Source organism: Bombus vancouverensis, chromosome 12 (assembly GCF_051014615.1).
Source record: "Bombus vancouverensis nearcticus chromosome 12, iyBomVanc1_principal, whole genome shotgun sequence".
NCBI classification, from domain to species: domain Eukaryota; kingdom Metazoa; phylum Arthropoda; class Insecta; order Hymenoptera; family Apidae; genus Bombus; species Bombus vancouverensis.
In genome coordinates, this window is record NC_134922.1 from 8,378,734 (window position 1) to 8,393,145 (window position 14,412).

Sequence of the window (14,412 nt, forward strand, 5' to 3'; positions counted from 1 at the left end):
AAATGCAGTCCCTCTATTGATAAATATGCGAACTGCACTTTCTCTCTGAACCATCCCCAACAATCGAAATGCTGATTCTCAGACTCAGTTTATATAAGATCGTGTTCGGCGCGTATACGATCTTGTCGTGGTCGTAGGGAAAGTAGTACATATGTATTTGCCATTTGTACGTAAATTTGTTATAAAGTTGTAAAAATTATGATATCGTGTTAACTCACAGCCTGTAATAGGTTATACTCAGTTTCATAGGCAATCAATATCTCTATCAAGAAAATGACACATACAAATATAATAATTTATAATAATTAACGGTGTGCCCTGTAACAGTTGCATTCGACAGAAGTATGTTATCTTATTCACTGTACTACATAATTGGTATGTATTTCCTTTTCATATAATGTTTGTAATCATATAATGTTTAAAGTTCATATTGATATAACAAACAGATATAAAAATTAAATTCGTATGACCGCGTTTATATACTTTTTTAACGCGTGTCCGATTGTTGTCAATGAAAAGGGTCAAGTAGCTATGGCCCTTTAATTAAGTCGGTGAAGTTAAATGGTATCAGAAGAATGTTGTGAAATATTGTATCGGAATAGGAGAAGTGATCAATGATACGTAAAATTGCAAAAAAAGCATCTATAGTTACTGTAACCTTAAAAACCGGTGAAATTAAAATAATGCCATTTTGTAGATATGTTGTTATCGTTGATAAATATGTATCGCATGTATAATATTGTTGAATAATTATGATAATGGTGCGATTGCTAACAATGATATCATTGTTTCGCCATATTTTAAAATATTGACAAAAAACAGAAAATAATATCTTCTATTTTCAAAAAGTAGGGCATGTTATTTTTTTTGTTTTCTACATTTGATTTATCATTTATTTAATCATTATTTTTGTCGTTAAATTTTTACAAAACAAAATCTCTATATGGATACAGATAAATCTGTTTTTTCGGAGAATTTATATTATCGCACTTGGAATTGCTTTAACGTTGAAATTATCAATATACGTATATTCTTACTTTACATCGAATAAGAATTAGTATTGTTGGCGATTGGTGCAAAAAGTACGAAGGCTAGCCGAGATTTTTCCTTCGGTAACGTGAGATAAATTTTGCACTGTCTGGCTGGGTATATAAGCAATCAAAAGGCCTTCGGTTTCTTTCAGTTCCTCGTTAAATCGTGAAATGAAAATACCGATAATTTAAATACGTTCTAAATAAGTTTTTATGTTGCCTTATGATATTACAATTCATGCTAACTCAACAATCATTTGAAAAACATTAGTGAGCGTAAGAAGCTGCGCTTCGGTGAAAATCCCAGCTTCCACCAGTAAGAATTTTGTGAATTTGAAGAGTATATTTGAAAAATAATTCGAAATAATTTATTTTTTGGACATTCAAGTAAAGATTACTATTATTATTAGAAAATAAATTATTCTGTTTAGTGTCTAGATTAACCGGCTTCCTATCTTTTATAAAGGTACATAATTTACAATGGCTCTCGATGCAATAGACAAAAAACAATGGCATTCAAAAGGCGGACAATTAAATAAATTTGTTAAAAAACGTATACCTATTACGGCATGGTTACCAAATTATAATTCCGAAAAATTTTTGAACGATGCTATCGCTGGCGTTACCGTCGGGCTCACTGTTATGCCGCAAGGTCTTGCTTATGCCACTTTAGCCGGCTTAGAACCTCAGGTAAATAATTATTTTTTGAATAAAAATTTACAATTAATTTATTTTTTTAATTTTCGTTACTTTTAAAATAACAAAATATATGTGTGTGTGTTTTATAGTATGGTCTTTATTCTGCATTTATGGGAGCTATGGTATATATAGTATTTGGTTCATGCAAGGATATCACAATTGGACCCACTGCTCTTATGGCATTGATGACTCATGAATATGTCCAAGGTAGAAATGCGGATTTTGCAGTATTGTTAGCATTTTTGTGTGGTTGTTTACAAATACTGATGGCTTTCTTACGGCTAGGTAATTACATTATATTATTCAATTTTTGTGCAGTATAATATTATTTGATATTTACTTTAAACTGCAAAATGTTTTCCAGGAGTACTTATAGATTTTATATCAATACCAGTCACAGTTGGTTTTACTTCTGCAACATCTGTTATAATTGTTGTTTCTCAGCTAAAGGGACTTCTAGGATTAAAAATCTCCTCTCAAGGGTTTTTAGATACTTTAACAAAAGTGTTACAACACATTCATCAGATTAGTTGGTGGGATACTGGGATGAGTTTCTCTTGTATTACTATTCTGTTATTATTTAGGGTAAGTATTTATTAGTTACATTATTTAAATAATTATAGGAGAAAATTAAGGTGTCTTTATTGTTTAGAAAATGAAAGACATCAAATTATGTTCAAATAACGAGAAACCAACTAAATATCAAAGGATACTGATAAAAATGATATGGTTATTATCAACAGCTAGAAATGCTGTCATTGTTATAATCTGTTCTACCATTGCTTATAAATTAAATTCTACTGAATATGGTTCTCCATTCATCCTTACTGGTCCTGTAAGATCTGGTCTTCCATCTTTTGGATTGCCTCCTTTTTCTACACAAGTAAAAAATGAGACTTTAAGTTTCACTGAAATGTGTTCAGAACTTGGTGCATCTATAGCATTAGTACCTATAATTGGTGTCCTTGGGAATGTAGCAATAGCAAAGGCTTTTGCAAATGGTGGTAAAGTAGATGCCACTCAAGAGCTAATTACTTTAGGAATTTGTAATGTTCTTGGATCTTGCGCAAGTGCAATGCCAGTTACTGGGTCCTTCAGTAGATCTGCAGTGAATCATGCTAGTGGTGTAAAAACACCAATGGGTGGTTTATACACTGGAATATTAATATTGCTAGCTCTCAGCCTACTTACTCCTTACTTCTACTTTATACCAAAGGGTAATGCCATTTTTCTTATTTTATTCATATTTTATGTATTAATATCTCTAAATTAATATTATTTGTCTAGCTTCCTTATCGGCAGTTATTATATGTGCAGTAATATATATGATTGAATATCAAGTTGTAAAACTCATATGGAGAAGTAGCAAAAAAGATCTGATTCCAATGTTTGTTACCTTCTTATTCTGCTTAATTATTGGTGTCGAGTATGGAATCTTATTAGGTGTGGGCACAAATCTTATGTTCTTATTGTATCCTTCTGCACGTCCTACAATACATGTTGATAAGTGTAAAGTTAGTAACAAATGAAAAACCGTTTAGTAAAATTATATAATCATGTATTTCTAAATGTATATGAATTGTGTACATTTTAGACTAACTCTGGGGCCGACTATCTCTTAGTAACACCAGGGAATAGTCTTTATTTTCCAGCTGTAGACTTCATTAAAAAGTCAGTTGGTAATGCCGGTATAAAGCAAGGTTCTTGTCAAGTTCCAGTTGTAGTTGACTGCAGATATATCTTAGGAGCTGATTTTACTGCTGCAAAAGTAGGTAATTTAGTAATAGGATTTTATATAGTAAAGTAATAAACTGGTACCTATAGTAATAAGTTTTGATTACAGGGAATAGCAACATTGATAAATGAATTTAACAATCGAAAACAAGGTCTATATTTTTACAATCCACGATCGGATGTTATTGCTGTACTTAAAGGAGCTTGTGGAGAAGATTTCCAATATATTTCTACCCAGGATGAATTGTCGTACTTATTATCGACGCACCAGGGTAATATAAATATATCCACCTTAATATAGATAAGATGATCGGACGAAAATTTATATTTTTTAATTGTTTTCTATTTTTAGAAAAAACATCGCAACAACTGTTGGAAATAACACGAGATAAGTCGCACGAACCATTAATGTTAAGTAGTCCTGAAATCATTCACCGAAGTAGTCGTTCATGCCATGAGCTTAATGAAGTTACAACTACATTGTTACATGCTACAGCTAGTTAAATAGTAAAGAATATTTTCAACTTTTTAAACTTTGCTTTCAACTCTTTTTAAGAAGTGAAATTCAAATTGATTAAATAAGCATTTTACTTTTGCACTTCATTAGAGTAGTGGCATACACATCGCAGGACGTTGTTGGATAATTTTCAGTATTATTAAATTAAATTACAGAAAATGAAATGTTTGACGATTTCAGTACCAATTAAGATGTAAATATATGTGACTTGCTATACATAAATGAAGTATGTTATATCTCTGCCTTTTTTACACTTGTTATACCAATAAGAAATAAATAATATATTGTGTAAATATTTATGTGTTATAATTTGTACACTCCTATGTAAACGTTTATAAATTACAGTCTTTTCTTTAACGCAATTAATTAATTACAAAGATACATACTTATTTGAAAGAAAGAATATATTGCACACCGTCTACTAAAATCGTGTAATCGCTCCATCACCAAAATACTTATTTTCATACTGAAACGTACATGTTTACCAGATTTATCAACAGTATTAATTACAATATAAATTAGATTGTCAATTGGCCGATAATACGTAGCAACATTGGAGTCGCGTGTTGGCTGAATTGAAAATTAAGATAAATATTACAAACAACGATATTACGTTTTAATTTCGATGCCGTCGTGTAACGAGTGTGAGAAAAGAAATATGAAACGTTTATGAAATATTAAGCAAAAATCGCTTAAAGCTTCTTGATAACTCTCTCAAATCTGTACAAGAATATATTCCAATCTATAATACAATATCTTCTGTGAGCATATGAGCAGAATCAGGAAATTTGAATACACTCAAATAGTTTTAATAAAGCCCTGAAACAACATCAGTGACTTTTCCACGATTTCCACCTGCAGAGGAAGTAGTGTTTCTTCTTCCAATTGGACTTTCTTTCATCTGTTGATTTCCCGAATATTTCCCAGCATTAAACCGATTTTTCCCTAATCCAAATGTGTCGTAAGTTCGTCCAGCGAAGATCCCGGAGTCCATCGATTTATTCAAGAACCTGTTACCAATATTCTCATTCTGACAGAATGAATTATGTCTCACGCCATTCTTCATCAGTATCATTGGAGTACAGTCAAGATCTAATTCGTTTTTCCTGGAAGAATTAAGCTCGTTCCATTCTCGATTTCTCTGTTCCTCGTACAGCTCGTCACTTCTTAATTGCTTATTGCTCACATGCCCGGAATAAAATTCATCGCTTTTTAGATGTTTACTCTTCGATTCTTCCTTCCTGCCTTTGGATGTCAGTTCGAAGCAACTTTTCGAGTCTTCTAATCTACTTGACTTCGATCTAACAAGTGCCCTTTCTTCTCGACACTTTTTCGTCTTGGATTGATATTTACTAGAACTCCATTGAGTTTTCTCCTCCATGATTACAATATCGATCATCGAGTCTAGACCTTCGTCGATCCTATCCAAAGATTTGGTTAGTAGATTGGGAGATTTTGGAGCCTCGATGGATCTGGGTCTCCGCGTTACCAGAGGTTCAAGGTTGAAGTCCGTAACATAGAACAATCCACTGTCACTTCCTCCTTGTGACGAGCACTGATCCTTTCTAGCGATATGAGATACGTGATGGAACGACTCTGACCTGCGCATCCTACTTCTCGAGTTTCCTTCTCCGAAAAACTGCTCCTGTTTGCTTAAATTCTCCGAGCTGCCGGGTCTTCCGTAACTCTGGAGACTTCGATGCTCGTCGAAAGAGTTCAGGCTCTCAAACTTTCTAATGTGATTCTCCACTCTACTTTTACTGGATCTTTTCGATCGTGGGCTGGAAGCACTCGATTCGAGATAATCGTGACTCGCAGATCTACGAAGAAGTTTCCTCTTTTCTACCTCGCTTCTATATTTCGAACTATGTCTGTGGGAAATTCCGTCTGTTTGTCTATTACTCGATTTCGTCTCGTTCGTCGTTTTGTTCTTCGTATTGCACGATGTCTCGTAGTTCCTGATTGTTTTTTTCTCTTTTATTTCGTTTTCACTGAAACACCGGAGATCGTCGAAGCTTTTCTTCATCTTACGATCACTGGTATTTTCTGTTTCTTTCCGGTTGCACTGCTTTTGGAAATGATCGACCTCGGTGTTTTTGATTTGTTCCTCGTACGCTTGATTCTTGCCATTATATTTCAGCCGAGAGGCACTGAGAAGGGAATCGCTACCATCACCCAGTGTTTCGTCTTCGATATCTTCATCGTGAGAATTGAACGCCTCTTCCTGGTCGATAAAGTCACAGTGCCTCACTGCCATGATGGCCGACAAACAAGGCGGTGATTTTCTAGGCGGTTGGGGATGTAGAATAGTCGGAACGATTGCTTCTTCCACGTCAGGTCCCTTTACAACGATCTTCACGCTTCCTTCCACGGAAGATTTCGAAACTCTGCGTGTTTCACCGTTCAATCTCCTGCCACCACTGGAATCTGTACTGTAATCCCGATCATTACCAAAGTAAGTCACCTGTTCACCTTTGATCACGCTTTGGGACACGTTAGAACCGGTGTTAGACTTCAAAATCTTCGTGTCCGTTTGATGATCTCTCTTCAAGACTTTTTCGTAAACGTACGTTTCGGAATTGTTTAACGAAACCTTCGAATTAGTTCTATGTAACTTCGTTTTGGAAGAATTCTCGTTATAAAAGTCCTGATCCCCATGATCTATCCGATTCTGTTCGTGGTTCTTGTCACCGATCTCTTGCTCCGCGTCCTTCACGATAATTCTCAGTTCCTCGATCACGTCGTCTATCGTCGTTTCCTGATCGTTGTCCGGAGACGCGCTGACTTTCTGATGATTGGTTCGCGACTGGTGTTTCGTATTCTCTGGACTACTCGATCTCTCTGACGAGCTGATGCCTTCGTCCTCGGCGTTCGAGGACATTTTCGGCGACTGTTTCGTACCAAGCACTGTCATCTTCTCACGATCCTCCAGGTTGTAATTGTTCAACTTCTCCAATTGCATTTGCTGAAGTTGCGTCTGCAGAGCCGAAACTTTTTTACTGAGAATCCTACAAGTTTCCTCGGCACGTACAACTCGTCGCTGTAGGGCGTCCACGTCCACGCAGTTGTGCGACCATTTCTGAACTTCCTTATGTAGAAGATCGTTCAAAGCGTCCTCCTCCCTGCCGTCCAATTCTTTCAGCCATTCTTGAAGGACCTGCGGCTCCAGTCCAGCTTCGCAGGCTTCAGCCTAATGACGAACAGACCAACCGGTTATTCGTCATGGAAATCGTGAAAATATCTAAAATAACAATTTCTAATTCCTAATCGTAGAAATTCCCTAAGGAACTATCAGTTTTCGATCGATATACGTTACCTGAATGTACAATCTGGTTTGCGTCCGCGATGCAGATTTTAGGAAGGCGTTCAGGAATGAAACTCCTGCGACTCTCAGTGCAATCGCTGCTCTGGGAGCCAGGAGAGCTCCAGCGAGGAAACGGAATCTTCCACCCTCGCCATATTTCAGCCTAAGAGTAGATACAGCTTCCGAGACCACTGCGTGACCACCCGGTGTCTGACAGACCTTTGTCAGTAACTGGAAGAAGCAAACAATCTTAGAGAAACTTGTAATAAATTCTTGAGCCTGCCGCTTAAACAGCAGCTCGTTCCCCTCGTCTATCGCGATCGAGAGTTGCGCAAACTAAATTTCTTGTGAGAATGAAATTAGAACCAGCACGTAATTAATAGTTACGTATGATGGAAAATAAGAATCGCGAGTTTTCGTAGCATTGGTCGGCAGCTGAATCCCGTCGACAGTTCCTCACCGACGGGATAACGATCTCTTTATTCTCATTATATTCTCGCTGTGCCGTAACTCTGTGATCACGTGCTGTGGAAGTAATTATCCAGTTCGGTTAGTCAACATCTGATTGTAACCGCGATGCTTGGCAAGGTGCACTTCCTCGGACGGTGGAGGAAATAAAAAGTAGCGGAGAGTATAGGGGCGTGTATGAGGTTGCAAATGAAGCCGGCCGAATAACGTTTGGATAGACGATAAAAACTGGTTCTCGACGGCGTACACTCTCGAAATAACGGGGCCCCAGCCGTCAAGTGGACCGAGTTTGCTGGATACGCGCGTTTACGATTATCTGAATGGGTCAGATATAGTACATAAGAGACGATCATCTTGCCAAGTGCCAGAAGCCTGACCCACTCTATCCCCATTGGGTTCGCTTTTTATTTTTCCTCTCCTGTTAATCGCGCATTCCGTCACAGCTCGGATGCCAACTTTATTGCGCTGGTTAGTAGTACGTTTTAGAGGAGATTGCACGCGAATCTATTCGCTAAACGGTCAGAAGGCGATAAAAGCGCACGATAAAGGCACGCGATAAAGCACTCGGCGAAAACTAAAGATATAATTATTATCTATATACATATGTATACTTGACTCCGAGATCAAACCTAAGCGAAAATTGCGGCGAACAAATCGGTTCAAATAAATAAAGTGTCCAACTTTCGAACTGTTAACACTTGTTAACGTTATGTGACGTTGATATAAGATACATGTATTGTGAGATGATAGGAAGATATGCAAGAATTATGTTCTGAGAGAAGTACGCGATATATGAAATATACCACACGTACGACTCCAACTGAATTCGTTTTTGATTAACAGTACCGCGGTGCTTGGAACGGAAGTGACGATTGTTACCTGGAGAGCTAGGACTCGGGACCGGTTCAAGCTACTAGTCAGACAAACTGCCAGAGCAAGAAGACCGGGTTGGGCTTGCACTAGGAGCCTCGGTGCGTCGGTGCATCGTTCGGTGCAGGCAGCCAGACATTCGACGCAACCCAACTCGTCCAGTGCAGCTCTTCTGGTACCCACTCTTGGACCCGTGTGACCGGAAGACGGTGGTGAGCTTTGGGCCAACTGAACACCGCGAAGTGTCTCAAGTAACAAAGTTATCCCATCAGCTGGCGGTGAAGCGAATTCCTGAACGAAGCTGAAACATAATTATTTCTTTCAATCGACGATATAATTCATTCGTAAGCGTGATATTTTATTTGTTAAGTACAAGCAGAATTATTTGAGACGTTAGATACTTTCTTCGTTATTTTAGCGATCTTTGCTAAAGCTAGAATCGTTAGTAAGACATTTTAAATGAAGTTCTATGGTACGGAAAGCGGTACATGTACTACAAAGTGATACATCGTTGATTGCATATCCTAATACATCTATGGTATCGGAGACCGGAAGTAACGGTATGAACACATTTACCTTGAACACACGCATGTGTTCAGTATCTATCGTGTGCAGTTACGTGTATATATGCAATATGGCTTGCGGATATCATGTCACGTTTTCTACAGTGTTGCGGTTCAACTCCACCCTATCAAGTCCTCAGACTACTAGCATATGTTTCTTATAGTCCTAGAATCCTTATTCCAGGAATTGGGAAGACGTTCTTCTCGTGGATTATTTTCTGTTATCTCAATTCTGTCTTTTCGTATGTATGCGTTTCTTCTTCTAATTCTCGTAACTCTAAATATCTCTTCGACACCGTTGCGTGATTCTCGCTCGCGTGATGCGCACTAATCATCGCGGACGTCGCATTATCCAATTTCTATAACGTTAAGCATATAATTAATGAGTTGATAAATAAATCAACATAAATCGGCCAGGTGTTAACGCGGGTATTTATTTAAAAAGATAGAACACAGTGTGTCACTGAGCTGAGTGTCACTGCATCAATCAATCCCGCTACTTGATGCTTTAATGTTGAACCTCGGTATGTTGTGGTGGCTACTGTAACAGCCATTGAACCGTAGGCAAGGTGAAAAAAGGTATAATTACATAATTATGGGACCTTACGATTAAGAGAAAAACCAATCCGGTTTTATAAGCGCGCTATTAAGCAAGTTCCTTCGAGGTTGTCAACGGAACGATTATCAGAGTGACGGCGCAAGAACCCGATAACTATTAATGTAATAAATACGAGGAGGTGGACGAGAAAATATACTTCAATTAAATTACACGCTTTTCAACTTATTCTAACATTATTATTAAACATGAATTCCCAGATACAGGCTGTATGAAAAGGAATCCGTTAATCTCTTAAATAATTATATGACATTTCTTTCTTCGACGTGGTTCCTTCCTTTTTCTTTTTTTTTTTTTAATAAATTTTCGTCGCTTATCGCATGTAAAGGCACGGATGATCGACTTTAGCGTAGCTTCGAGTATCGACCGGTGTCATTATTAGTACTTTATACTCGATTATCGTTCGTCTAGAATTCATGTTAAGATATCACTTTACCACATATCGGATTCATCGATCGTTCGACCAAGAAGAGGAACAACACGATGGTTTCCCTGTACGACCACATTCAACCGGTAAGTATACGTGTGATGGCCTTAAGGTAGACAGGTGCGAAGCCAAGGAAATAGATATTACGACTGTCAAAGTATGACGTATCCACGAAGAAAGTTCGTTTCGAGACTATATACCGATTGCGTTTCTTCTTTCAGTTGTATGGGATCTTTTCCAGTACGAGTGGGATCTGCTTAATGGACGAGAGCTATCTCTGATCGTGTCACGTTAATTTCCTTAATTATACAGCTGAGACGCGTGTAACATGGTGCACCGGCCATTCCATCAGCTTTATACACCTTGTTGCAGACTACCTCTTCCGAGTCGTGAGAATTTCCTTGCCAAGAACACTTTTGTCACTTTCTACACGGTTCAGTTATTACGCAATCGCGTTATATTTCGCGAGAACTTTGTAAACTGCGGTAAAATCTTCGTTCTTCAAGACATTGGTTAAAAAACGAGGGAATTATCCAGATTTACATAATTAGTGGTATACTAAATTTCGCACGTTCACGGATAACAAGCAAAACAGCAGATTAATCCTTCATAATGTCGATAATATCGCGCGTTCCGTTATTCGTGACTGGCCAAAATACGGGAAGACAAAAAGATAGGTGCGAACGATAAATGGACGACATCGACTCACACCTTTTTTCGACCAACGAGACAGAAATTACGTCAATTACGTATTCGTCACGGTTGCGTATGTCAGTGCAAATTGTCAGAAATTTCTGGTTAAAGTTCAATTCCATTGCCTCACCGAGATAAGTATTTCTGTTGCATAAGCATAATGCGTATGTAACGTCGTTTATAAAGCACGACAATGCTGCATTTTTGCCCTGGAAATGATGTGAAGATTTAAAAAATTCCATACCATTTGATCATTTTACTTGACTCGAAATTGCAAAAAGGAGATCTTGAATTCAACTGGTTCGTAACTTGAAAATTCTCTAATATTAGTAACTGATAGATTATTCAGCAGCTGATGCACGAATAACAGTTTAGAAGATAGTTCGTATACGAATAACAGCTTCGTTATTCACCCACGGAAACATGTTCTTAAAATTCCGTCGCACGCCGCATTCTCTACGAAATAATGAAAACACGTGTTTTCCTTCATCGGAGGACTAACAAAGGTATTTATTCCCGGAGGAATTCCGCGTCCAGAACGTTACCCCGTGTTCCAAATTTTTTCCCGATGATTGGACAAACAGTCGTAAATCATTCTGTAGCTCGCACCTACGGGCTTCTAAAAAGAAAAAAACCAGGCTATTCAAGATGAGGAGACGTTCTCGTCTAGACGGTGATTCTATAAACACCGTATATAAGCGCCATGTACGCCGGTTGAATGCATGCAAATGAGTATTAAAACGTTTTCTATGTAACCGCCTATGTATATGCGATCGTCGCCTATTTACCTTAGGGTAAACAAGAGTGAGAAAGAGAGAGTTCTCTCGTCCAACAATAGATGCATTATGTTAGCCGTCGTATTATGCATACCGTGCGGGGATATCGTGGTACGCACGTGTGTAAGTGTACTAGTGTACGTGCGCGAAATACACCGCGGCATTACGATTCTACGGCGCGAACACCGTGGATAGCCTTTGTTGGGCTCGTCTTAAAAATACACCAAGGCCCCCATTTGGATACTGGAGAAAATGAAAGCTCGTGCGTGAACGAGAGTGACGGTAAAAGATACGCAAGAAGCGAAACGTGACCGCAGACCACCCTATGCAACGTTGTTAAACCGATATCAGTATAAATTTCACGATACTTTCCACCGCTGTCCATAAAGTTCGAGACGGATGAAAGACATCGATGATAGTCTTCGATGTTCGTTTCCTTCGTTTAAATTCACGCGAGAATTGCGGTTTATCTTGCAGGTACTCGCAGCTCTACGATTCTAAGAGTGAGCTTTTATTCCGAGATAATGTATTCATAGGCGATCGAAAAGAGTTTCGCGCGAGGTGGAAAAAAGAAAGACTAGCGGGACAAAGAGGAATTCGTTCCAAGGAGAACGACTTCGCTATCGAAAACACGCTTTCCGTGAAGACGTCATGCGAACTTTTGGCCAGCAATGGGTGCATTATATTACATCCCGCATTATGCAGACTACGGTGTACGTAAGAATGCCTTCGGCGGACGCCGCATGAATACCAAGTGTTCCTTATTGCCTGGTGTGTGGGCACACCCTAAAATTTAAGGCAATGGACGACACAAGAGCAAAAGAAAACGAAAGCCACCGTAACTTGGGACGTTTCTCTTTCGCGCGATATTTTTGGCCTGTGCCTACGTTGCGTAATTCACGCTCCGCATCTTCTTTTTACTGTGTCTTTTTTTTTTTATTACATCGGAAAGGATCGACGAACAAATCGAGGAAGTTAATTTCACTTAGGAAGCTACATCTGCTATCGTTTTTATTGTTACTCGAAAGACAATAACCGATGAAAGATAACGTCTTATATAACGGAGGCTAATTTAGAGAAGCTATACGTCGAGGTACTACATTACGTATATATTTTACGAAAATATGTGCTGACAATATGGATAAACCGCACGAAGGAGGTAAATTACGAAATATGTATGTACATATAATTCCTATTCCTGTAGGCACCTACAGTAGCACCGACGATAAAGGCATCACGTTTCTGTCGTAATAAATTATCGTCTATTAGCATGCATGGTGTTACGTCGTAAATAAAGGGACGAATGGAATATAAAACGTTTAAGAGGATTACGCGTGCATGTTTTAAAAGATAAATATCTCTTGTCACCCAGATATTAACTAAACGCACTGCTGCAATTAAATCGAAGTCACGATTGTTGTAAATATAAAAGTTATTTCGCGCGACATAAATCGCGATTCGTTTCGCCTTCACTGTGTCAAAATACTTACTTCGTCACATCTATGCGAAATTTAATTATTTCATCGATGATTGCTGTTCAAAGAAAAGCGAAATTTGGGTTAAGAAAGTGAATGATTGTTCCTTTGTTGAAATACGAAGAAACGGGATTTGATATCGCGCGAAAAAATAAGACTTCCTTGGTTTCCATTAAGTAGGAAGCAGTTACGCATTCTCTGTTACGTGAAACGGAAGCATCGTGGGGTACCGTGGGTTCGGTGGCCGGTCGAGGCTTCTTCGACGCGGTTGATATTCCCCCACGTGGAAGAAGAAGAAGAAAAACAGGGGGAGAACCAGGCTGGTTTATAAGAAACGTACTGTATAAATTTTACGAACCCTTTTTCTTTTCTGACGAGATAATTATGTGCTTCTAAGCGAACTGTAATCTCGAACGTTAATACGAGACACCCTTCATTAGGCCTTATCATAAAATGCAAACGCTTCTTTGCATAATCTTTAAATAATGATCTAAGAGTTCGTCCAAGTATCATCGCTTTCTAACATTCTGTAAGAAAAATGTAAAAGGCTGTAGTACTTTATCGATGATCTGTAAGATATTTTTGCAATCGACACTGAGTTTCCAAATGAGCAAATTTGAGATGTAAATAAACAAAGCCGGGATGCAAATAAACAATTCAGCGTACAGATATGCATCCCAGAAAATAGAAAAATTAATCTGCAATGCGAATAAAGGAATCCTGGATGTAAGTAAACAAACGTAGATAAATAAATTAAAAATTTAGACAAATCGGTAGGGGGGATTTGTTTATTAATGTGGTAACATTCTGACGAACCGGTTTCGTGAATATTTGGCAGATACGAAATTCAGCGCACAGTATCCTTCATTCTAGTGAAAAGATTCGTTCCGTGAATACAAAGAAGTTCGGTTTTATGAATGGACCAAGGAATCCTTTCAGTGACCGCTATCCGAAAGGCAGGTCCTTTAAACGAGTAATGATTGACGAAAGAAACCGACGACGCGGAATATCAATGAAAACGAAGCCTGATTCGCATAGTAAGAGCCAAGACACGCGAGCCTTTGTAGAATGATGAAGAATTCTCTTTTAAAGTTTCCGATATCAGCGTTTCACAAGAGAAAAAAGACGTCTCGTGCTCAGGGTGCACTGGTTATCTCGAACAATTTGTTTCAAATCGCAAAGCTCTTATTTAATTAGAGCAATGCGAACGTCTAATTAAACGCCCGGTCTCAACAGTTA

The 14,412-nt window shown here is 38.3% G+C and overlaps 2 protein-coding genes across 7 annotated transcripts in view; one reads left to right on the top strand and one right to left on the bottom strand.

Annotated features, from left to right (window-relative positions):
• The first annotated feature begins 41 nt into the window (after positions 1-41).
• Positions 42-4,203, top strand: LOC117155491 (sodium-independent sulfate anion transporter). Of its 4 annotated transcripts, none has more exons than XM_033331530.2 (9): positions 42-375; positions 1,498-1,721; positions 1,820-2,015; positions 2,095-2,315; positions 2,383-2,947; positions 3,018-3,244; positions 3,325-3,498; positions 3,574-3,736; positions 3,817-4,203. In XM_033331530.2, the coding sequence occupies exons 2-9, from the start codon at positions 1,512-1,514 to the stop codon at positions 3,966-3,968; spliced, it is 1,908 nt and encodes a 635-aa protein (XP_033187421.1). In that variant the 5' UTR covers positions 42-375; positions 1,498-1,511; the 3' UTR covers positions 3,969-4,203. The 4 variants fall into 4 exon arrangements, with proteins under 4 accessions (XP_033187421.1, XP_033187422.1, XP_076479371.1 ...); XM_033331531.2 differs by lacking the exon at positions 42-375 and adding an exon at positions 1,003-1,418; XM_076623256.1 differs by lacking the exon at positions 42-375 and adding an exon at positions 1,003-1,347.
• The window catches only part of mwh (multiple wing hairs), a 49,249-nt gene continuing 37,517 nt past the window's right edge, over positions 2,681-14,412 (bottom strand). For all 3 annotated transcript variants that reach the window (XM_033331524.2, XM_033331525.2, XM_076623255.1), the window contains 4 exons: positions 8,633-8,924; positions 7,298-7,516; positions 3,318-7,171; positions 2,681-3,218 (listed from right to left, as the gene is read on the bottom strand). In XM_033331524.2, coding sequence (XP_033187415.1) covers positions 4,790-7,171; positions 7,298-7,516; positions 8,633-8,924 — 2,893 coding nt within the window. In that variant the 3' untranslated portion in view covers positions 2,681-3,218; positions 3,318-4,789. The remainder of the gene's footprint in view (positions 3,219-3,317; positions 7,172-7,297; positions 7,517-8,632; positions 8,925-14,412) is intronic.